Source organism: Xyrauchen texanus, chromosome 35 (assembly GCF_025860055.1).
Source record: "Xyrauchen texanus isolate HMW12.3.18 chromosome 35, RBS_HiC_50CHRs, whole genome shotgun sequence".
NCBI lineage: Eukaryota > Metazoa > Chordata > Actinopteri > Cypriniformes > Catostomidae > Xyrauchen > Xyrauchen texanus.
The window spans coordinates 35,431,557-35,454,990 of NC_068310.1; the positions used below are offsets into that span (position 1 = coordinate 35,431,557).

At 39.9% G+C, this 23,434-nt stretch overlaps 1 protein-coding gene across 6 annotated transcripts in view; it reads right to left on the reverse strand.

Annotated features, from left to right (window-relative positions):
- Window positions 1–23,434, reverse strand: part of LOC127629051 (electrogenic sodium bicarbonate cotransporter 1-like) — a 67,975-nt gene that overhangs the window by 43,398 nt on the left and 1,143 nt on the right. For all 6 annotated transcript variants that reach the window (XM_052106076.1, XM_052106078.1, XM_052106074.1 and 3 more), the window contains exons 2-3: window positions 9,396–9,466; window positions 5,278–5,451 (exon numbers count right to left, since the gene is read on the reverse strand). In XM_052106076.1, the coding sequence (XP_051962036.1) occupies window positions 5,278–5,451; window positions 9,396–9,466 (245 nt within the window). The remainder of the gene's footprint in view (window positions 1–5,277; window positions 5,452–9,395; window positions 9,467–23,434) is intronic.

Genomic DNA, 23,434 nt, shown 5'->3' on the forward strand with positions numbered 1-23,434 from the left:
AAATTATTTCCAAATAATTTTTCCGAAAGTAGCATTTCTAGCATACCAAACATTTTGCCCCTAATAAAAAATGTTCAAAGTCGTCAAAAGTGTCAGTGAAGAGCATGCTTGAGATGACATATGAGACATATTAGTGATTTTTTAAGAAAATAAAGAAAAAAGGTAAATATCACATATTTTTATTGGGCGCAATTTCCAATTAATCTGTAATTGTGTTCAAGATATGTAAAGAGTGTGAAAATATTATTAATAATATATCATTTATAAATGTTAATATTAAGGATACATAAAATGCTAAGGCCATAAACAAAATAATGAAGAAAACTTGTAAAATATTTTCTTTCCATCACAGAATTCGACTAAAATCAGGGTTTTCCTGGCTCAAAATGAGGCGGAGGTGGCACCATACTTATCAAAAAAGTGACGTTAAAAACACGTAAATGTTGGCTTTGCGTTAATACACTACTAATGACCTGTCAACTGAATACTAGTGTTAATTTTGTCAGCTGTTTTTTCATTTAGTCTTAATCCTTTTTAGTTATCATCATATTTAGTCAACCTTATCCTATTTATAATTTTATTTTTTTTGTCAAGTTTTCGTTGACAAAGTCTGGCCTTTTTAATGTAGTTTTAGTCAATGAAAACTGTTGACATTTTAGTCATATTTTAGTAACATTTAGTCATATTGACATTTTAGCCATAAGAGTATAATTGATAAGCATTTGTCAATCTTGTCTATTAGTGTTATTTTTTACATAAGATTGATCTTATCATGATGCAGACAGCGGGGGTGAGAGACGAGTGTCTCCGTGTTAAGCTGTGTTCACACTGCCATCGAGATCGCGTGAGGCAGCGACACTGACACCGACCTATTAATTTACAATGAGAGCACAGCGACTTCCAGCGACATGAGCTGTCGCGACCGTTGGCGACCAGATGTGGGCGTGTCCAGCGACGCGACAAAGTTTAGACAAGTTTAACTTTATTCAAATGAAGAGCGACTTACGGGAGCGACAGCCAATAGGAGAGAAGACTGTAGAGCTCACATGATCCTTCTCTCTCTCTCTCTCTCTCAGCTCCTGCAGTAATCAGGGGACCCACCCTCTGCATCAGCTCATCAAACTGGGTCCTGTCAAGCCTGAAGTACTGCTGGAACCGTACTTCATCCAGCCACAGCACCGGCACAGCCGGTGGTACTCACCGTGCTGTCTCCGAGATTTAATGGTTTTGTGTACCCAGACAGAGCGGCGTTTGCGTTTTCGCTGCAGATAAACAGCCACTATGGCAAACAGCACGCCTTGTTTCTCGTTCATCTTTGATATAAAGCATTTTATATAATGATTCCATTTGTATTTAGTCTTTTCCCTCCAAAATGTTTGTTTTTAGCGCAAGAAATTGAAAGAGATTCGCTCACAACAGCAATGGAATGGCATCCGTGAATGTCCTTTATAAACGTTACTAGGCAACCAGTAGTGGGAATGCCCACTAGCGACCTACCCGCCAGCAACTGGCGACCTGCAGTAACAAAGTCGCTGGCAGTGTGAACGCAGTTTAACAGTGTGCATCGGCCGACAGAACTTTAAATCTCTCCCGGTCTCGAGTTAAGTTAACTCAAGTTAAGTTAAATGACACCAAGCGACTATTCGACAACAGAATTATTTTATTATTATTGCCAAGATTTGTAGTTACAAAGACAATCCACCGAGTGCAACGTTTGTTAGTGTTTTCCAAGAAGACACCCACCAGAGTTTTGTAGACAGCCTGAGGCACTGACACTGTGGTGGGACATACATTTTTATGACTTTCAAAAATACATAAATAAAATAAAATAAAAAAAGTTTCATTTCCTGTGATGCATGTTCACACTGTTAAGACATTGTTAGCAAACAAATAAAAAATTTTTAAAAACATTTTTATGAGACTTTATTTTTTGGAAGTTCAAAGTGCTAAAAGTGCCGGAAGTTGAAGAAACAACCATCAACATTTGATTAATCCATCCATCCATCCATCGTCAACCGCTTATCCTGTGTACAGGGTCGCGGGGGGCTGGAGCCTATCCCAGCTAACATTGGGCGAAAGGCGGGGGACACCCTGGACAGGTCGCCAGTCCATCGCAGGGCCACACATAGACAGACATACACTCACACTCACCTCCACCTAGGATAATTTTTTGGAGACACCAATTAACCTAGCCTGCATGTCTTTTGGATGGTGGGAGGAAGCCGGAGTACCCGGAGAGAACCCACGCAGACACGGGGAGAACATGCAAACTCCACACAGAAAGGCCGGGGCAACCAGGGTTTGAACCCACAACCTTCTTGCTGTGAGGCGACAGTGCTAACCGCTGCACCACCGTGCCGCCCCTTTACACTGTTTCCCAATCACCCATTCACACACACACACCTCATACACCAATAGTGGCAGAGCTGCCATGCAAGGCGCTAGCCTGCCATTGGGAGCAACTTGGGGTTCAGTGTCTTGCCCAAGGACACTTCGACATATGGAGTTGTGTGGGACATTTGATTAATGTTGATTAAAAAAAAATTCCATGGAATCCAACTCCCCATTTACAATACCAGTAACAGACTTAAGTTTCCTTAAGGTGGGACTGTAATTGGAATCATTAGCCATTTCCTGCATCAGTTTTATATAACACAACAAAAAACGAGCTTTCTTGTAGATTTGAGTGAGTAGGCAACTGCTACTCTGGAAGTGATAGTATATTTCTTGGAAACAGAAATAGGATTGTTGCAGGATAGCCGTTGCGAAAGGCAACTGAGCCAGAACTGATGCTGTGTGATATGTGTAGCATATATTAAAGGTCAGTTGTCGTACCGTTGGATGCAAAGCAAAGACAGGAGGAAGAAATGAATGAGGAAACGGCACCAGGAAACTTTTTTCTTTAAACAAAAGAGTCTGTCAGTGATTCTTGTGCATACAATGTTGTAATAAGAAGCACCACACCTTTTATGAGTGTATGCACATTTCATTTTCTACACAGGTAGAAACAGGTTAAACTAGACAAAGCGATCAGGAATATCTATGTCTGGGTCCAAAAATACCAAGATGTCTTCCTGTAAAGACTGACTGTTGAGGAAGTCATCCTATGGGGAAATATCTTTGTATTTCAACACAGAGTGATTCAATGGTTATTGTGATTACAAATCTACATCTGTATCAATGTGCTCTGCATCAGTGTAGTAACAGAACAGCATCGGAAGGAAAAGTGCATTTGTGTTTCATGTGTTTGAATGCATTTGTGCAGATGTGCACGCTTCTTTTTGTTTTGCCACAGGTCTAGGGAAAGACAGGCAATAACAGGACAGAACCTCACAGTCAAATAAAGATATACTGTATATGGTCTGACACACACACATACATTTTACAAATTAAGAAAATAGGTTTATTATGAAGGCATTTGTCATCACGATTAAATGTGTCACGTTAACGTTTTGTTTTCATGCCTTTAGTTTTGAAATTAGTTTACTTCCAGTCCCTGTTTCTGGTCATGTGTCCTTGTCATGTTCGGTTTTATTATTGGTTCCTGTTTGTTAGTCTTGTTTTTGGTTGTCTATGTCATGTGGTTACCCGTGGCAATCTATTTAAGCCTCATGTTTGCCATTGTTTCTTGTCAAGCATTGTGTTGGTGTAACGTCCTGTAAGTCTTAATCCTGTTTAGGTTTTTATATTTTATGGTTTTATTTCACCTTTGGATTTGTAAATAAACTGCAGTTGGGTTCTCACATCATCGTCCTTGTCCGTTCCTGTCTTAAGCCTGTCCAGCCTGCTCTGTAACGTTACAGAGTACTTGACCACAAGAATGAACCCAGGAGTAAAACTTCTGCATTTACGTCAAGGGAGTTGTCCCATTGAAGACAATGTAGTTGAATTTTGTGGACTATGCGAGCATCTGGCTTTCAATTATGTTGCTTTCAAGGACTGTTTTCATGCTGGCTATTTTATCCCCTTTTTTCCCAATTTAAAAGGCCCAATTTCCACTACTTAGTAGGTCATCGTGGTGGCGCAGTTACTCACCTCAATCCGAGTGATGGAGGACAAGTCTCAGTTGCCTCCGCTTCTGAGAACGTCAATCCCCGTATCTTATCACATGGGTCGTTGTGCATGACACCGCGGAGACTCACAGCATGTGGAGGCTCATGCTACTCTCTGCGATCCACATGCTCCTTTGAGAGCAAGAACCACTAATCACAACCACAAGGAGGTTACACCATGTGACTCTACCCTCCCTAGCAACCAGGCCAATTTGTTTGCTTAGGAGACATGGTTGGAGCCAACTATGCTCCATAATGCCTGGAGGCAAATTTCAATAGAGTCTGGCTCAGTTCATGGATTGGACCCCGCTCCCTTCCTAGAGCTGCCACCCAAACCACCGGACCCCGCTCCCTTCCTGGAGCCACTTCTCTGGCCACTGGCTGGTCTCATTCTCCATGCCCTGTGTCGCCAGGCCATGCTCTAAGCCCTATCTCCACAAAACCATGCCTCAGCAAACCCACCACCAGCTCCACTATGGTCTTCAGTGCCCACTGGTCTCCTGGTTTCCCTGCCTCAAGTCAATTTCCAGCTAAACTGACACAGATTTCTAAGCTAAGCTATGCTAAACTAGCCAAGGCTAAGCAATTGTTTTCTGCCGCAGTAGCCTGAAACGGCCTCTCAGAAGTAAACAAGCCCACAGTGTACTGAACAAAGCCAGAAAAGAACATCCCTTTGGCCTATACCTGGCTCTGTCCCTCTAAACCTGGACTAACAGTTAACGCCTCTTACCACAAGTGGCTAAAATTACCTGTTATACACAAGGCTAGCATATAAACACAGCATTATTGCGATCAGCTGACCACTAATACTAAACTTGTTATGATCATGAAAATACCAGCTAAATCCAGCCACAAGTCTAGGCTGAAATCTACAAAGTCAGAGAAAGACGTAGAGAGGGTTCACGGAGGATAAGCACGGATAAAGTTGACTGTGCACTTGTTTAGCTTGATGCGTTGCCTTTTCATGTCACTGATTAGCACAGATTAGCACACAAAAACAAAGAGAAAGACCTTTAACAGGATGGCCGTAAGGATTCAGTTTTCCGCTCTGTTTCTCAAGTGAATCCTATTGTAAATTTAATCAAATGATTGATTATGTCAAATTCAACTGGACTTGTTTAAAGGGATAGTTAACCACATTTTTTTTTTACATCTGTCATCATTTACTTACCAAAATCAGCATGTTTTAAACTTGTAATTTTTCATAAAGGGGTGTGTCACTTACTGAGTGGTTTGAGAATGCAGGAGGCGGAGTCATCTGCATTCTCAGCTTCCAATTTGTCGCTCACACTTTCCGTCACACGTTCTCTCTTGTCTTTGTGAGTTGTTCGTCGTCTGTGTCGTCGCCGGCGCTGGTAACTCTTAGGCACGTGAACTCCAATGTAGACTGTGTGATGACCTGAGCGCACACACACAATGAAAAAACATGGTGAGATTACAAGGTCTCACAAAGTACCAATAATCCACACAAATACACACATATATTGTACGTACGCAAATAAATACATATACATAGAAGTGTTGCAAGGTAGACCGGTGCTATGGTAGTATAGCAATACTAAAGCTTCAAAATGCTGGTGGTGCCACAGTATTTTTTAAACGGTAGTAACGTCAATACAGTAGTAAAGTAAATTATGTTGTATGTGCAGTAGTAAATATTATTTACGCTGAAACCTTCATTTAAATCAGACCTATGTCTGCAATAACATTAAAAATATAGTCTTTTCGAGTGGCGTCCCCTTCACACAGTGTCCTTTAAGTGTGCAATATGCTGTTTAGATAAGCAGTGTGTCTCCTAATGGATAATATGGATTTAAGTGATGAGACCGGGAACACCCATCTGCTGTGAATGCCTACAGAGATTTCAAGCCAAAGGGGGAACCACCAGCAACCTTATTAAACACCTCCAGACATATATCCACTGCCTCTGCAGAATACACACGGGTTAGCGCCACTTCATTTAACCTAAATGCTTTATCTTAACATTTACAGATTTACCGTTTCTCTGAAAAATCAAACATTGCACTCATTAAAAATTTTTCTAAATGCAAATGCATGGTGGCGTAACTTCGCTAAGCTCGCACTTATGATTAGCTCACGTCACTGAGTCGTGCGATCAAACCGGTGTGTGTGTAATTTGCATTTGCGCTGCTGTTTACCAGTTGCCATTTGAACTGGGTGTTTTGATGCATTGAAGAATTTGTCATTTAATGTTTACATCAAACTAAGAATGTGTTAGGTAACAAGTTAATCCATTTCAGCCTTCTCCCTGTTCCTCCATCAGTTATTTCACCACTTCCGGTGCAACAAGTGGAATTCCCGAAGAATCACCTTTGCTATGACAAACCGTGTTAAGTGACACTTAAGCTGGTATAGTATCGTAAGATATGATAATGGTATTGTGACAACCCTAATACATACCAACATGTTATAAAGGAAATGCATTTTTTTCTATCATATGTCATACACGCATATTCAAACGTGGTGCATCAAGATGCATAACAATAACATTGACGTTGTTGAAACCACCATTGGTTCTCATGTCTTCTCACCAAATGTGCCACATTTGAATATATGGGAGCATAAATGAGACATATCTGTTAAAATTTAACTATACAATTGATCCCATGTTTGACGGCAGCCAAAAAGCTTCTGGAATATACACAGGATTACAGTTTAGTGCATCACAACTTATAACATGTATTTTTATTTGTGGTTATGAGTTCTTTATGAGGATTTGAAAGGATTATAAAACACATTGTGAATGTCTTTCTAAGGTGTGTGCACGTGTATGTGTGGGAAATGCAGGTGAAATGCAGAGGTAAGAGTAAAGAGTAAAGGAAGATATAATAAATGATTAAATCATTATAATTTGAAGGAAAGATCTGACCCCTTGATTATAGATAATGCCAACAACTTCCTGTACGATGCCATCAGGAATGGCAAAACATCTCCAGGAAGTGGATGCAGAAACAGAGGGCACATTTGAACGCAAACAAACACAGAGCAATGAAGAAATTCGTCTTCCAAGAAAATCATCAATCCAGCCATGCGTCCATCACGGCACTATTTCACAATCCTTCACATCCATTCATGTCAGGCTTGATTTTAAACAAATACGTCCATCAAATCTTATCTGGTAAGCGTGAGTGGGTGGGTTTGATTGAGCCAGTCATGTGAATGTCCAAAGTTCAAGGAAGGGTGCGAGAGAAACAAATACAGAAAGAGCAGAAGTACGAGAAATACTCATTCTGTGGTTGACGCTAGTTTCAGTTATCTAAACCAGTAACACATTATGCATTACACAACTGAGGGTGGGATTCACAAAGAATGAATGAACTGTGCCCACTGATAATGTTGTTTATTTCAGGGCAGTCTCATAAAAAGAAAGCGTCACCTTAGCAAAATTGTTGCTATTAATATTGCAGTTGATTGATGATGCATACTGTATGATTGTTGCATATTGATAAACCTAACCCCTTAATAATATAAAACATGTATCAGGCAGGCCAATGTAGTCACAATCATTTTACTTCCTTTACACTATTAGCCAATATAGACATTTTTGAGCACCTTTTCCCACCACTACATGAGACGGCAATTGTTTAATGTTTAAATGAGCACGGGATTTGAGTGTTACGCCGGACAGGGACCATGATTATCATCAAATCATTTAATTTTAAAATGTAACCTTGGGTAAAGTATTGAAATACTCCAAAATGTGTTGAATCTGGCATTAAATTCAGACAAAGGGCGATTTACAGTATTGGTGGTGCATTGTTTATATTAAAGGTATATTAACATCCCTTTTAAACATCAATTTATGGTCAGCTTTGCGATGATTGTTACAGCAACTTGTTAATTGCAGCAAGCAAATAGCGCCGATGTTTGTGAATCCAATGCATTTTATAATGAGCCTTATGGTGCGTTCACATACAATGCAAAGAAAATTTTCGGACAATCCGTACAATCTTAATGCTGATAAGCTTTCGCGACAACGCGTCATGCGGATTTTTAAGAAGCGAATGAAGTGATTTTGCATGTTCGAGTCACACCATTCGCTTCATTTGCGTCTATTCACATCTTTGCGTCGACTTTGGATGTAATCGTGCCGCGCGAAACCCTCGCTTTGCATTGTATATGAACGCACCATTAGGCCACATCCACACAAATGTATTTTAGGGCTGTCAATCACATAATATGCAGATTAGTTAATCGAATACATATGTACATATTTGCTGAGAAAGACCCTCAAATAACAATATTTAAAAAAATAATGATTTAATAATTGTAAATAGTTATATTTAATTCAAAATATATATAGCCCGAGTGTGATTTGTCTGCATTGTTTATATAGCTGGAGTTATGCTTACAGCCCCCTGCAGAAAGCAGGTGGTACTTCAAACTTTTTGCATCAATGAATATTTCATTTTACGGTCCAGGGACATGATTCATTTAGTTAATTTACAGAACACACTGTATTAACGTGGAAATCGGCACCCCTAATTTTTTTGTTTTATAGAAAACCATGCATCTCATCCACGCTGTTTTCCTCCACTGAAAACAAAGCATTTTAAAAACGTTCTCTAATTTACAATGACTTACTTTCAGTACAAATGCACAGCAACCAGCACCGGATTGTGTGCGGTGCGTGAATAAAACACAGACTTTAGTGCTGAAATACAACACGCTTGTTCAGTGAATGCCCCCCAAAGTGTTTATGTGTGTGTGTGTGTGTGTGTGTGTGTGTGTGTGTGTGTGTGCATGTTTATGTGGTTTACGAGGACAATTGTTTAGGTTACAAATTAGGTAATTACAAGGGTATTATGCTATAAATGTGGTTTATGAGGACATTTCTAGTGTCCCCATAATTCAAAAAGCTTGAAAAACATATTAAACAATGTTTTATTGAAAATGTCAAAATGCAGAAAGTTTTTTGTGGGGTTTAGGGGATAGAATCTATAGTTTGTACAGTATAAAAATTATTATGTCTATGGAAAGTCCTCATAATGATACGTAGACCAACATGTGTGCGTGCGTGCATGTGGATTAAGGTAGTATACATCTTCACGTGTAAAGCTCGTTTGTTACATCTGCACCATTCATAATCCTCTCTTGCCCTTAAATAGAAATTACAACCATTGCAAAAATACAAAAACAAAACAGCTGGCACTCAGATAGAGAAAGATGAACAGATAGAGATAGACAGGAAGAAGGAGTGAAAGTGACTGTGAAACTCAATCCAATAGTCTTAGAGCTCCACAAGAGACACTGTGACACTCCAGGTCATATATCACACTATATATTTAAGTGGGAATAAATGATTGTGTGTATGTTTCATACCTTCAACCTCCTCGTCACACACGTTTTTGATGTAAGATGCCCCCCTGTCCACCACAGCTTCATCTTCCATTCTGAGAAAAGAAAGAGTAAAAAGTTTAAACCAGACTCAACCAGACTCGCTCAAGAAAAAGTACATGTGTGATCTCACCTCCGTGTACGGCACAATGTAGACTGTAAGTTTTCTCTCTTACCTTCTACTTGTTAATCAAATGTGCAGAAATGTGAAGCTTATAATTTTATAAAAGCACTTTAATTCTTTTAATGTTCAAATATGGGCCCCATTCACTTCCATTGTAAGTGCCTCACTGTAACCAGAGACTATTTATTTATATTGAGACGGGCCACTTCTATTCAAACGAATAGCTGAGTTTCTACCGTCAGGCCAATTGAAGGCGCGCTAGTGCGTGCCAAGGCTAGCTGCTTCCCCACTGTCACCTTTGGGGCTCAATCGTGCCTCCTCAGGGCTTATTCGGGGCCAATGGGCTTTGGCCCACCGATTAACTTTGTGCCAAAGAAGGCCAACTGGGGATTGAGGCACAGTCAATGTCAAAGGCGGAGTTTAATGAGACACTCGTGCTGAGTCGGATGTGGGATATTCCTACTTGAATTCTCCGATCTCCGACCATAAAGGAATTCCATTGCAAGATGCTTGGAAAATGACGTTTAAACAACCAAAACAGCTACACTCTCATTAGCATAACAGGGGTTTGACTGTTTCATAGCAACCCAACTGTTAAACAATGCTGCTACGCTAACAATCATGCTACAGGTGTACGATCATCAAAAGTGAGTTTAATTTACAGTGTTTTGTTCGTCAGTCTCTGCGAACGTTTGTAAAACAAGATTTAATATCTTTTAATGTAGGAACTTTGACTCATTGATCAATATCATCTAATAAAAGTGATTGTTTGTCACTAAGTTTGTACATCTCTGGGTGCCGACATATTTGTGTGACGTCACGGAAAAAATTGCGGACACATTACAAATCCGTTAAGATGCACAATGAACAAAGTGATGCCCAAAGGAAGAACTTTCTATGGTTCGAGATCATGGACGGTGTGATGGGACATCGTCCCTGCTAGTGGAGAGACCACTCAGGACACCATGGCAGTTAAATTCGGTGAGTTGTCAACTTTAAATGATCTTGAAAGCTAGCTAACATTTCCATACAATATAAACGTAATACTCTAGAGAACAGTGTGTGATGTTCGCACCAGGGTGGCGTATTAAAGGCGGGTTTTAGGGCAACGCTGCGGGGCTTTTTGCTAATTGATTTTGTTCTCGCGGCTCGTGGTCTGAGGTTATGGACCCCAGCTGACCAGTTTATGGCCCTGGCTCACACTGGCCCAATAGTGGAAAAGCAGCTAATTGGAGACATTGGAACGCCCAACCAAGCAGCTCTAGTGCCCAACAATCAACGGGTGTAGAAAGGAAGCCCTGCCTTACAAGTAAAGGAGCCAATCACCTTTTAGATACAGACATCAACTGTCAATCAACTCAAGAACTTGCATGCGCATTAGCTGTACAAATCCATTACAATGCTCAATATTTAAGTACGTATTAACCAAATTAAGATACAGTACATTTACCAGATGAAGGATTTTGTATGTATATATTTCACCAGATGAGGTTTAATGAATACGATATGAAGTTGAAGATCCAATGAAAGGGGCACGTTGCCATATAGTTGCATTTTTCTTTGCATGCCCTTGCTTTAGACCAACTGATCATCTAATCAAAATAAACAAAATATGCATTGAAGTGAAGAAAAAATTATGGATGAATATTGTTAATAATGAAAGATCATACAGCAAATCCCAATGTGGTGTCAGTGAGTGTTTTTATTCCACTTTCAAAAACTGCTGTTATACTGTAGTAATCAAGGCTGGACTGGGAAGAGAAATCGGCCCGGGATCTTACATAGCAACTGGCCCAAAGAGTTGGCCAAAGGTGGTTGCCGTTGAGCCAAAGAGGGGGCTGAGTTTTGTGGCCGTTCTGCATAACGCTGCGGCTCATTTTAGTTATCACGGCCTGTTCTGCCCGTTTCACGACAAACCCGCCGGCCGGCTCTGTTCTCTCGATGGCCAGTCCGCCCCTGATCGGCCCCAAAGTGCGTCGGCCCACCGGGAAAATGCCCGGTATGCCAGATTACCAGTCCAGCCCTGTGTAGAATCAAGCCGTTCTAACTGTAAACTCATCAAGCGCCGGCCACACAGGAACACAAAAATATCGGCAACTAACAGCATAGATAGTTTGCAGATAAACGATAGTTCCAAAAAGCAACTATCGGCACCGATTAATCCGTAAAACCGATATATCGGTCTACTTTTAATCAACATTATGCCACAAATGCTGTCGATTGAGCTTAACTTCTATTGAACCCAGAATATTCCTTTAAAGTGTGTCAGTACTTGATTTATTAATCTGTTTTAATGGAACATGTGTGAACATGTATAATATTACAGGCAAAACGGTAAAGATTCCTTATATCAGTCATCATAATTCAGTCACCATTCACTTTATTTTTTATGGAAAGAAGATGCAATGAAAGTGATTGGTGAAAGATGCCAACATTCTTCTGAACATCACCTTTCATGTCTCATAGAGGTTTAGAACAACATGAGGGTGAGTACATGAAGACGGAATTACAATTTTTAGTGAACGATCCTTTTAAGAGTGTATATTTTAAAATATTTTCTCATTACACTTTGTTTTTATACATTTAACTTGTCATTTTTACTAAATTATTACAAGCTTTCTAACTTCTCTTCTTTCCTAGTGTTTTGTCCCACATGGGTGCAGGGTCCGCTTCACATATATATTTGATTTGGCATAGTTTTACGCTGGATGCCCTTCCTGACGCAACCCCCAGTGGCTGTGGGACTCTCACTTACACATACGGGGCAATTCACTTAACCTGCATGTTTCTGGACTTGTTGGGGAAACCGGACCACCTAGAATAAACCCACACAAACACAGGGAGAACAGGCAAATTCTCACAGAAAGGTCCTGGGTGAGCCAGGACTCCAACCAGGGAACTTCTTGCTATGAGGTGACAGTACTACCCACTGAGCCACCTTGCCGAAATAAATAATAAATAATTTAGCCTATGTTGCCTCAGTGAAAGTGTTTTTAGGAAGACACTGTTTATAAAAAGCTTGATGTTTTTAATAAAAAGAAGTGGTGGTGGCATAGTGGGCTAAATCACATAACTTTTAATCAGAAGGTCGCTGGTTCGATCCCCACAGCCACCCCCATTGTGTCCTTGAGCAAGGCACTTAACTCCAGGTTGCTCCGGGGGGATTGTCCCTGTAAGTCGATTTGGATAAAAGCGTCTGCCAAATGCATAAATGTAAATGTAATATTTAACTCCGCCTAACAAGAATAGAATTCTTAATATGTCTCTATTCTATTCTATTCCTTGTCTTGACATTTTCATACCACACTCTGTTACACCATAATTTAATGCATTATCCATTCTCACTTACACGGAAGTGCGGAATACGTAGTATACTCTAGATCTCATTTCCTCTGTTCTTTAGATTGGCAAAGGTCAGGTGGATATGTGACCTGGATGCATGTGTGTTATCTTCAACCGGTTGTGATTAATGCAAGTTAAACTCGGGCCAGATAAGCCATAATCTCTCAGTTTATAGTAACTCCTCAAACATCCCAAGAAAGCTGGAGTGGCACATGTACATATATAAAATATTGGAATAGCTTTTGACAATTGGATTTCTGGATGTGCACCAACTCTCTGTGTCAGATTTCAAACTAAATAAAGTCAATTTATCCCTAGTGGAATACAAACAGGAAATAGAGATGGAAATGTATTCAACAGATGTTTAACAAGTGATGATATGATATGAATTGTGTTGTGCTGTGAGATAAAAGGATGAATCTTACAAAACCTGTTAAGAACATGTCTGGGTAAAATTTGCACCCCAAAATTAAAAGAAAGAAAAAATAAATTCACATGTAATTTTGCTTAAAGAAATTAGTTTTTAAAAATGTTTGCATTGTCATATTATTTTCATGACAATTAAGCACAATTCTCCCCCAATTCTTATTACCAAATTGCAAAAGAATCTCATTCTCATTACCATAATTACGAAAAATACGGCAATATATTTGTGGAGCGGAGGCGGGGCGGGCCGGACAGAATATCACGTGCCCGGTCCCCAATCGGCCTGATGAGGCGCGCGAGGGATAAAGGCGGCCGGTGACGATGGTTCGAGAGAGAGAGAATTACGGACATGTCCGTCATGTGTCCTTGTTTTAAGTTTCTCATTAAAATATTATTTATGTTGACAAGCCGGTTCTCGCCTCCTCCTTCCCGGGTTTCGGCACCAGTGTAACGGGATCAATGGAAAGGAGGAGGCGAGAACCGGCTTTTCAATATAAATAATAGTTTAATGATAAACTTAAAAGAAGACACAAACACACACATGACGGACATGTCCGTAAATGATCTCTCTCTCTCGCACGATCCTCTGCATTCGACCTTTAACCCTCACGGAGGCATAATTAGCCTAATACGGGACCGGGTGTGTAGGATCACGACCCGGCCCCGCCCTCCGCCCTGCCACAATATTATTTAAATTTGAAAGTATTTATACATCATTTTAGAATTTGTTGTTCTGTTGATTTAAATAAAAACATTGAATTATTGCAACAATGAGAATCATTACAAAACGTCTGTATGCATTACAGTAATGACAATTGGTGTAGACGTGGAGGCAACTGAGATTCGTCCTCCGCCACCCGGATTGAGGCGAGTCACTACGCCACCACGAGAACTTAGAGCGCATTGGGAATTTGGCATTCCAAATTGGAAAGAAAAGAGGAGAATGAGATCAAACGACTATCGACAACGAATATTTTTGTCTGCAATTTTTTATTGTCGATAACGTCGACTAATCGTTTCAGCCCTATTTTTTAGTTTTGTGTATAATGCGTAATCTACTGTATACTGAGTCTAATTTACATGCTGTAGAAATGAGATGTGTGTGCACAGATAGGAATGACAATTACTTCATTTAAATATTCAAAACGCAGCAATATTTCAGCCCTGATTGCGAGTGCTTAAACTAGATTGTGGGTGGTCAGTGAATAAGGCACATGTTTTTTGCGCTGAAATGCCATGAGCAATAGTGGCACAACTGATTGGTATATTCGATCAACTATTTTTTACGTGAAGCATTTTCCCCCCCTAGTAGCATGCTATGAGCAAATGCTAATAAGGTTGAGTCTAGAATAGTGAACCCTTGAGTGAAAACAAGCACTTGTTGCAAACTGTCTAACAGCAACGTAGTGCAGAAAAAACAAATCCAACTGAAGGCAAAGCAACAATATTAATTATGGGATTTCACCAGAGCTTTTAATAAAACCTACTGATCTTTAAATCCGTCTCATATGCTCTAATTCCTTCAAATGTTATGGCTTCTGTGGGAATGGCAATTTGTTTAGATTTATCCAATCTAAACTTCTCAACATTTTGCCTTTTGTGGCGGCTGTGGCTCAGTTGGTAATCGCAGGGTTGGAGGTTCAAATCCCGGCCCACACGACTCCACATGCCGAAGTGTCCTTGGGCAAGACACTGAACCCAAAGTTGCTCCCAATGACAGGCTAGCACCTTACTTAGCAGCTCTGCTGCCATTGGTGTATGAATGTGTGTGTGAATGGGTGAATGAGTCTCAGTGTAAAGCGCTTTGAATACCAGTAAGGTAAGAAAAGCGCTATATAAGTGCAGACCATTTACCATTTTGTCCGTTTTGCTTGTTTTTTTACAATTAACTTTGGGATCCAAGTAAATGCGTCCATTTAAAAGTAATAGGATTGTTCATAAAATACCTGACTATGATTTAGGGAAATTTCGAGACATTATTTTGCCTATTTGGTATTTAGCATAAATAACAGCATCTAATTTGACCTAATTTAGCATCCTACTGCAGTATACGGTATGTATACTATGCACCAGTATGCACAAAATATGTAGTACAAAACAGAAAATAGCCCTACTGTGCACAATACCGTATCTCACACGCTATGCATTCAACTTGATCCATTTCCAGTATAACGAGGGAACATTTTAAATGAACATTGAATTAAGTTGTACACAAAATTTGATTAAAACTGTATCATGGATGTCGCTCTCTGAAACGTACAGTTTGTCACATGATAATTTGTCACTCGACAACAATTTAGCATACCACAGTTTGCAACATTCATTGTTGTATTACATATTCACACACACATATATATATATTTTAAGTAGTGTATACTGCACAGAGTAAGTATTGAGCTAGTATTTAATTCCAAACATAGCCCAGGTCAAAGTGCATTTAGCTTTTGGGCCAATATTGAGGTGTGACTAGCAGCTAGCTAGCTAGCAGTACACATTAACTCACACTTGTTAAGAAGAAACCTACATCCTTCCCAGCATCCATAGATTGGCCATATTTGTTGTTAACTGTTAGTTTAGCTTAGCTGGTGTGTTAACCCAGCGTTTAGTGCAACGATCCAGTTAATCGTTCCAACTGACAGGGCTAACAGTGGAGCTGGAACAGAAACGGTATTAACGGAAACCAACTTCCAAGTTAAAAACAGCACCTGAGTCTTTAAAAACATGAACTTTCACTTTCTGCAGCCAGATCTGATCAATAGGATCAATACTAATAGCAATATCCTCTTTAATTAGTCAAACAAGTATGAGATACTGGTGTACTGATGACCCCATCAGGCTTCTTAAAGGGGACATGTCACAAGGATTACAATTTTCCTTCATTTTTTGATATATAAGTGGTCATTGTACTTTCAAAACTTAAAAGCTGTAAGTTTCAGAACTCAAAACTTCCTCTTCCACTGCAAAAAGAGAATTTGTTGAAACCAAGAGGCCAAAACGACTCGTTCTCTACTTCCTCTACGTTGTGATGTCACACTGTGATAGATTTTTGCATCTGACCGCCTCCGCCACAACACATCAATACCTGCTTTACCTCATCACTTCTGTAGTCCCATCCATTAGTGGTGAGAAGTGAGATGGCAGGTCAGCCAAGAGCATAGAGCCAATCATAACAGTGGGCATTTACTGTCAAGTCTTTAAGGAAAAGTGCACCAAAAACAGAGCGTTTTTGACAGAGGGTCAGAATGAATGTAAAAAGTATCACTTATGACTGTTTTTGTGTGGAAAGAACTTTACTAATGTAATAAGTGAATCTCAAGGAAAAGGCATGTCATGACCCCTTTAAGAATTTATCTTATCTCTTTTCTTACTCCGTTTATAGCTAGATGTCTTTTTAGGAACTTGCTTATATTTACATTTTACAATTTTTGTGAATCTGGCCCCTGGTCTTTTCGACAGGGTATTGACACTTCATTTATCTCAATGCTTTAAGGAGTTCCTGAAATAAGTGAAAAAAATCTGGGAAAGTGAATTATAGTGACTTTTTACGGAGCAGATGATGTTTGTACATTCCTAGAAGACTGCAAATATAACTTTCAAAACCTTTTTTTAAATAGCAGCATGCCAAGGCCAAGAATGGGGGAAAGCTTAGAAAAAAAATGCATGGGTGACGTGATAGGCGTTTGGGTCTCATCCAGGGTTGGCCACAGTGGTTGTGATAGTTTAGGACGGGACAGATGCCTCACTCTCAGGCCACGTCCACACTAAAACATTTTTGTTTGAAAACACGTAATTTTCTCTCTGTTTTGGCCTTTCGTCCACACGAAAACGTTTTTGAAAACGCTCTCCCAAGTGGATGAATTTAAATACGCCGTGTTTGTGTTGTAGTGTGGACTGGGAAAACTGAGATTTCTGAAAACGTACTTGTAGTCATGTTACACAGTCATGTGACCCATTCAACCAAAACAATCAAGATGGCGGCCCGTTTTATAGTGGTGCTGTTGTGCCTGATTTTCACTTTGATAGCTTTGTTAAAGATAAATGTTAGTTTGTACAACATTCACATTGGATTCCTTTAAACGCGGCGCAAAGTTTACTCTGAATTGGTGTCCGGTGATGGAACACAAGGACAATTGCGTTTCAGACCGTACATTCAACAGCGATTTTCCGCATACACAGTCAGGGGACCTCAGTGTGGATGAGCAACTTTTGGAAAACGTTTGAAAATGGCAGTGTGGACAGAGAGCGCAGTTTTCAAATGTATCCGGATTAATGTAGACGTAGCCTCAGACTGTAGCTGATCTAAAACACACTGCATTCTCTTCTGGCTCCTCATTCGCCTTGTCTGTCTCCAAACAATTTTCTCCTTTCATCTCTATCTCTCTCCCTCATTCCACATGTCATCTCTCTTCTACAATTGTCCGTCCTATAGCTGTTCTTTTTCTTTAATTTGCACAAGGCATCTTTTGTTTTCCACAGTACGTTTTCTCTCTACTGTCTTTCTCTAACTCAATTTCTGTTCCTCTTTTCAGTCTACATACCTTCCTTCCTCTGTCTCTCTCGTGTGGTTTCTATGTTGACTGTTGGGATCAGGATGCAGGGATCACCAAGAGTAAATCTCCTTTCTTTTAACACCTTACACAACACAGCAGTCTAGTTATAGACAAATGATTACACCAAGCTCAGCCCAAAAGATAAACCTTTTCAACAGTATTCTACAGTAAGAAACTTTCTCTCATAAAAGCTGATGCCTATTCTGTATTCTCCAACTGCTTCCGACAGAAATAATGAATTAAAAGATTCTTCCACCAATTCTGTTGTCATCTAACACATATGCCAAAGCACAAACTTTACTATTATCAGAGTTTGAGTATGACCAGGATGGAATTCTACACACTTAAGCACTTGATAAGTCAGTAAGATCCGTTTATTCTTACGCCATTTATGACCTTACATTGATAAAGGAAAGTCTTTTAATGCGTTTACATGACCACAAACACGTTGTCGGCTAATTAAGCATAATTGGAGTAAGAACTTGTAAATACAGCAGAGATAAAAACCTCCAAACTAAGGCTAAGTATTGGTACAGATTTCTCAATTTTATTCAATTCCAATTTACAAGCTCTCAGTTTGATTCAGATTTAAGTACGATTTGATTACATTTTGACTCATTTGGTATATTCCATATATGGTGACAAAAATCAAGAGTTCTGGCAAACTCCTGTGGAAAACATCACGTGTTCTGGCAAACTCTTCCACCAGCGCTGGACTGGTAATCTGGCATACCGGCATTTTCCCGGTGGGCTGACGCACTTTGGGGCCAATCAGGGGCAGACTGGCCATTGGGATAAGCCGAGATAAGCTAAAATGGACATGCCGCACGCTCAACAACTTTTGGGCCAGTTGCTATGTAAAATCCGAGCCGATTTCTCTTCCCAGTCCAGATAGTCTTCCACTAATTCATTTTATGGCAAAGTCTTAAATGTTGCCACAGGTTTGCCATAGAAGTGTTTGCCAGTAGGGGCAAATTGTCCATTGTTGTCAAAGGTTGCTGCAGGTTCACCACTACCGGTGAAGAGCTGCAAACCTCTGGCAAACTTTTGCAGCAAATCGCTGGCTCATTTGACAGAACTCTAGAGTTTTCATAAGGGCTAGGTTTTGGATAAAACCATATTCAAACACATCTAAACCAGCTAATCCAGATCTTCATGATTTGAAAACTACAGGCAGGTATGCTGGAGCAGGTTTGGAGCTGAACTCTCCAAAAAGGTAGCTCAGGAAACTTCCTTTGTTATGTCTTAAGTTAAGATCTGATCAGTTATGTTAGGATTTTTTTTTAATAATTTTAATGAAGCAAATCCTAACCGTAGTTAAGATAATACACTTTGGAAATGTTATTCTGTAATAGATTTGTTCTAAATGAGTAATGAGTAAAAGTATGATTGGATTTGTCCAACGGAATTTACTGGATTGAGAAAAGTGCTCATTCCGTACCAGAACGGAGCCAGACCCGAATGTAAATTTGCTAAAACAATACCTACATAAATAACTTTGCATTCCACAAAGGGAAGTCGTTTTGCATGCAAAGCAAGATACTACTTTTTTCTTTCTTTCTTATGTTTTTTGCGAATTCAACCTTTTTTTCTTTAGAATAATATGCACTATAGATCATTCGTTTTTCACCGCCGGAGTGTTAACACAGCAAGTCTATGTCAATACCTCTAGAACTTCAAGTTCACACAGATCAAATCAGTGTTAAGTTTCTGATACAAAAATCTTTCTTTAGTAACCCAGCAGACTCATGGCCATTGCCTCATATACAGACCAGCGAGATGACCTTACACTCTCAAGGAGAAACAAATTGATATAAAGAGACAAGAAGAGCGTATTGGAGGGCAGAGTCTACATTTAATCCACAAACACACAGGACATTCCTTTATGACTGTGCGTTTTACATTAATCTTGTGACACAAAGCACCAGGAAGTTTTTCTCTGTAATCTGCGTGCTTTGAGGCAGTCAATGGACAGGAGAAAAGCCAGTCACACAGCTCAACAGGTGACATATATCTCTTATGCAATCCTGTCATATGCACAGGTAGATAAGTCTGTGAGTCCAGGTTAGGAATTAAGAAAACTGACAGCAATTCTGGCTATTTTTTATTCTTCGTTGTGGGGCTGATTTGATTCTCTGTTTTAGATTCTAATAGTCTGATTCAAATGAAACCATGGCAATACAATTTTTGGAAACCCCATGAAATTCCTTAAAATACATTGGGACCCACTTTATATTGGGTGTCTTTACCTACTATGTACTTAAGCATTTGATACAACGTACTAATTATGTAGTTGCATTGTGCTTACATTTATAGTACCTGAATTTGAATGACATCTGTACATTACACTGTTAACCTTACCCAAACCCATACCCTAAACCCTACCCCACCCCAACTCTTACCCTAACCCATACCCTAAAACCTAACCCTACCTCAACTCTTACCCTAACCCTAACCCAACCCTACCTCAACTCTTACCCTAACCCAACTCTTACCCTAACCCTAACCCATACCCTAAAACCCAACCCTACTCCAAATCTTACCCTAAACCATACCCTAAAACCCAACCCCACCCCAACTCTTACCCTAACCCATACCCTAAAACCCTACCCCACCCCAACTCTTACCCTAACCCAACCCTACCCCAACTCTTACCCTAACCCTAACCCATACTCTAAAACCTAACCCTACCCCAACTCTTACCCTAACCCATACCCTAAAACCCAACCCTACCCCAACTCTTACCCTAACCCATACTCTAAAACCTAACCCTACCCCAACCCATACCCTAAAACCCAACCCTACCCCAACTCTTACCCTAACCCATACCCTAAAACCTAACCCTGCCACAACTCTTACCCTAACCCATACCCTAAAACCTAACCCTACCTCAACTCTTACCCTAACCCATACCCTAAAACCCTACCCGAACTCTTACCCTAACCCATACCCTAAAACCTAACCCTACCTCAACTCTTACCCTAACCCATACCCTAAACCCTACCCCAACTCTTACCCTAACCCATACCCTAAAACCTTACCCTAACCCATACTCTAAAACATGGCTTTGCCATGTAATTCAATGTTTTTTTAAGTGCCTTGGTGCACTATGTAAATATGGTATATATATCTATGATTCATCACTATGGTATACAAAATACCATCACTGTACTAGTACTTTGTGTAAGGATACCTTTATCAGCAATCTATACACTTACTTAAAAGTGTACTTAATAAATCACAATGACTTCTGCACAGCAATAAGACACACAAGACCATGTGATCTATCCACTCACATTCCTACCTCTTAAGACCCACAAAAAGTGGATGCCTAATGTCAGCTGACTCTTTTCTATGACGGCACAAGTTGCCCTGAACTAAATAGAGATTGAATCTCCCTTTTGCAGCTCATGTTATATCCAGCCATTTGTTTCTGGAACACCGGGTGAAGCACGCATTGCTCCTGGACACTAAAGACTTAATTGGCTTTGACAGGAGCTTCTTGGAAAAAGATTACTTTGACTGCTCAAGCCGCGGCTTCAGGGAACCTGTAAAGAGGACGATTTAAAGCAGCGCAGCTTGGCAGGAACATGAGAATGAACTCATCGCACGTGTTGCCTATGGAGCCCCTACTGTCCCCTGTTGAACGCCCAAGATATTTAGTTCTGCTATAGTGCACTCGTACAAATAAATGTTCTTAGGTTCATCAAAGAAACATCTTAATAAAGGACCATTTTAAGTATATAAGTGCTTTGAGCATAGTGTCAGAAAAGTCCTATTTAAGTAGTGATAAACCGTGATATCGACCAGGCCCATTAATCAGCCGATATTTTGCCATTTTGCAATTATCTTCTAGATATCGGTATTGGCATCTGCCATTGTAAAACCCATATCGGTCGACCACTATATAGAAGTGTAAAGTTCATTCAGTCAATCTTGATTTGGCAATATGCAGGGTTTCCAACAATACATTTCCATTTTGTTTGCGATTACTGCACAAGGATTTTTAGAAATCATTGTGGGGGGGCGTGGCCGAGCGACATCTGTAGAGAACGAGGCCGGGGGAGGAAGAGTGGTAAGGATTGACACCTGTGGGAAATTATCTCTAACAGCTGTTTTGTGTTGCAGTGAGAGCTAGAGGGGTATATAAGGCTAGTCCAGACTGCCGGAGAGAAGAGAGAGAGCCGAGCTTGAAGCTGTGTGTGTGTGTGTGTGTGTTTGGCTGAAAAGAAAACTGGGTATGTGTAAAGGAAAGTGTGTTCAATAAAAGAATTACATGGACTGTTCACCTGGCCCCCAATTCCTCTTTCATAAGAGAGAAAGGGAACTTTCACAATCATTTTATAAGATGATACCCAAAACCAATGTTTTACCACGGTACATATTGAAAAAAACATGGTATTACAATGGCACATGTCCAGAAAACATGGTATTACAATGGAACATGTCCAAAAAACATGGTATTACTATGGAACATGTCCAAAAAACATGGTATCACTATGGTACATGTCCAAAAAACATGGTATTACTATGGTACATGTCCAAAAAACATGGTATTACTATGGTACATGTCCAAAAAACATGGTATCACTATGGTACATGTCCAAAAAACACGGTATCACTATGGTACATGTCCAAAAAACACGGTATCACTATGGTACATGTCCAAAAAACACGGTATTACAATGGTACATGTCCAAAAAACACGGTATCACTATGGAACATGTCCAAAAAACACGGTATTACAATGGTACATGTCCAAAAAACACGGTGTTACTATGGTACATGTCCAAAAAACACGGTGTTACTATGGTACATGTCCAAAAAACATGGTGTTACTATGGTACATGTCCAAAAAACACGGTATTACAATGGTACATGTCCAAAAATACGGTATTACAATGGTACATGTCCAAAAACACGGTGTTACTATGGTACATGTCCAAAAACACGTGTTACTATGGTACATGTCCAAAAAACACGGTGTTACTATGGTACATGTCCAAAAACACAGTATTACTAAGGTACATGTCCAAAAACGTGGTGTTACAATGGTACATGTCCAAAAACGTGGTGTTACAATGGTACATGTCCAAAAACACGGTGTTACAATGGTACATGTCCAAAAACGTGGTGTTACTATGGTACATGTCCAAAAACGTGGTGTTACTATGGTACATGTCCAAAAACACGGTGTTACAATGGTACATGTCCAAAAACACGGTATTACTATGGTACATGTCCAAAAACGTGGTGTTACTATGGTACATGTCCAAAAACACGGTGTTACAATGGTACATGTCCAAAAACGTGGTGTTACTATGGTACATGTCCAAAAACACGGTGTTACAATGGTACATGTCCAAAAACACGGTGTTACAATGGTACATGTCCAAAAACGCGGTGTTACAATGGTACATGTCCAAAAACACGGTGTTACTATGGTACATGTCCAAAAACACGGTGTTACAATGGTACATGTCCAAAAACACGGTATTACTATGGTACATGTCCAAAAACGTGGTGTTACTATGGTACATGTCCAAAAACACGGTGTTACAATGGTACATGTCCAAAAACAC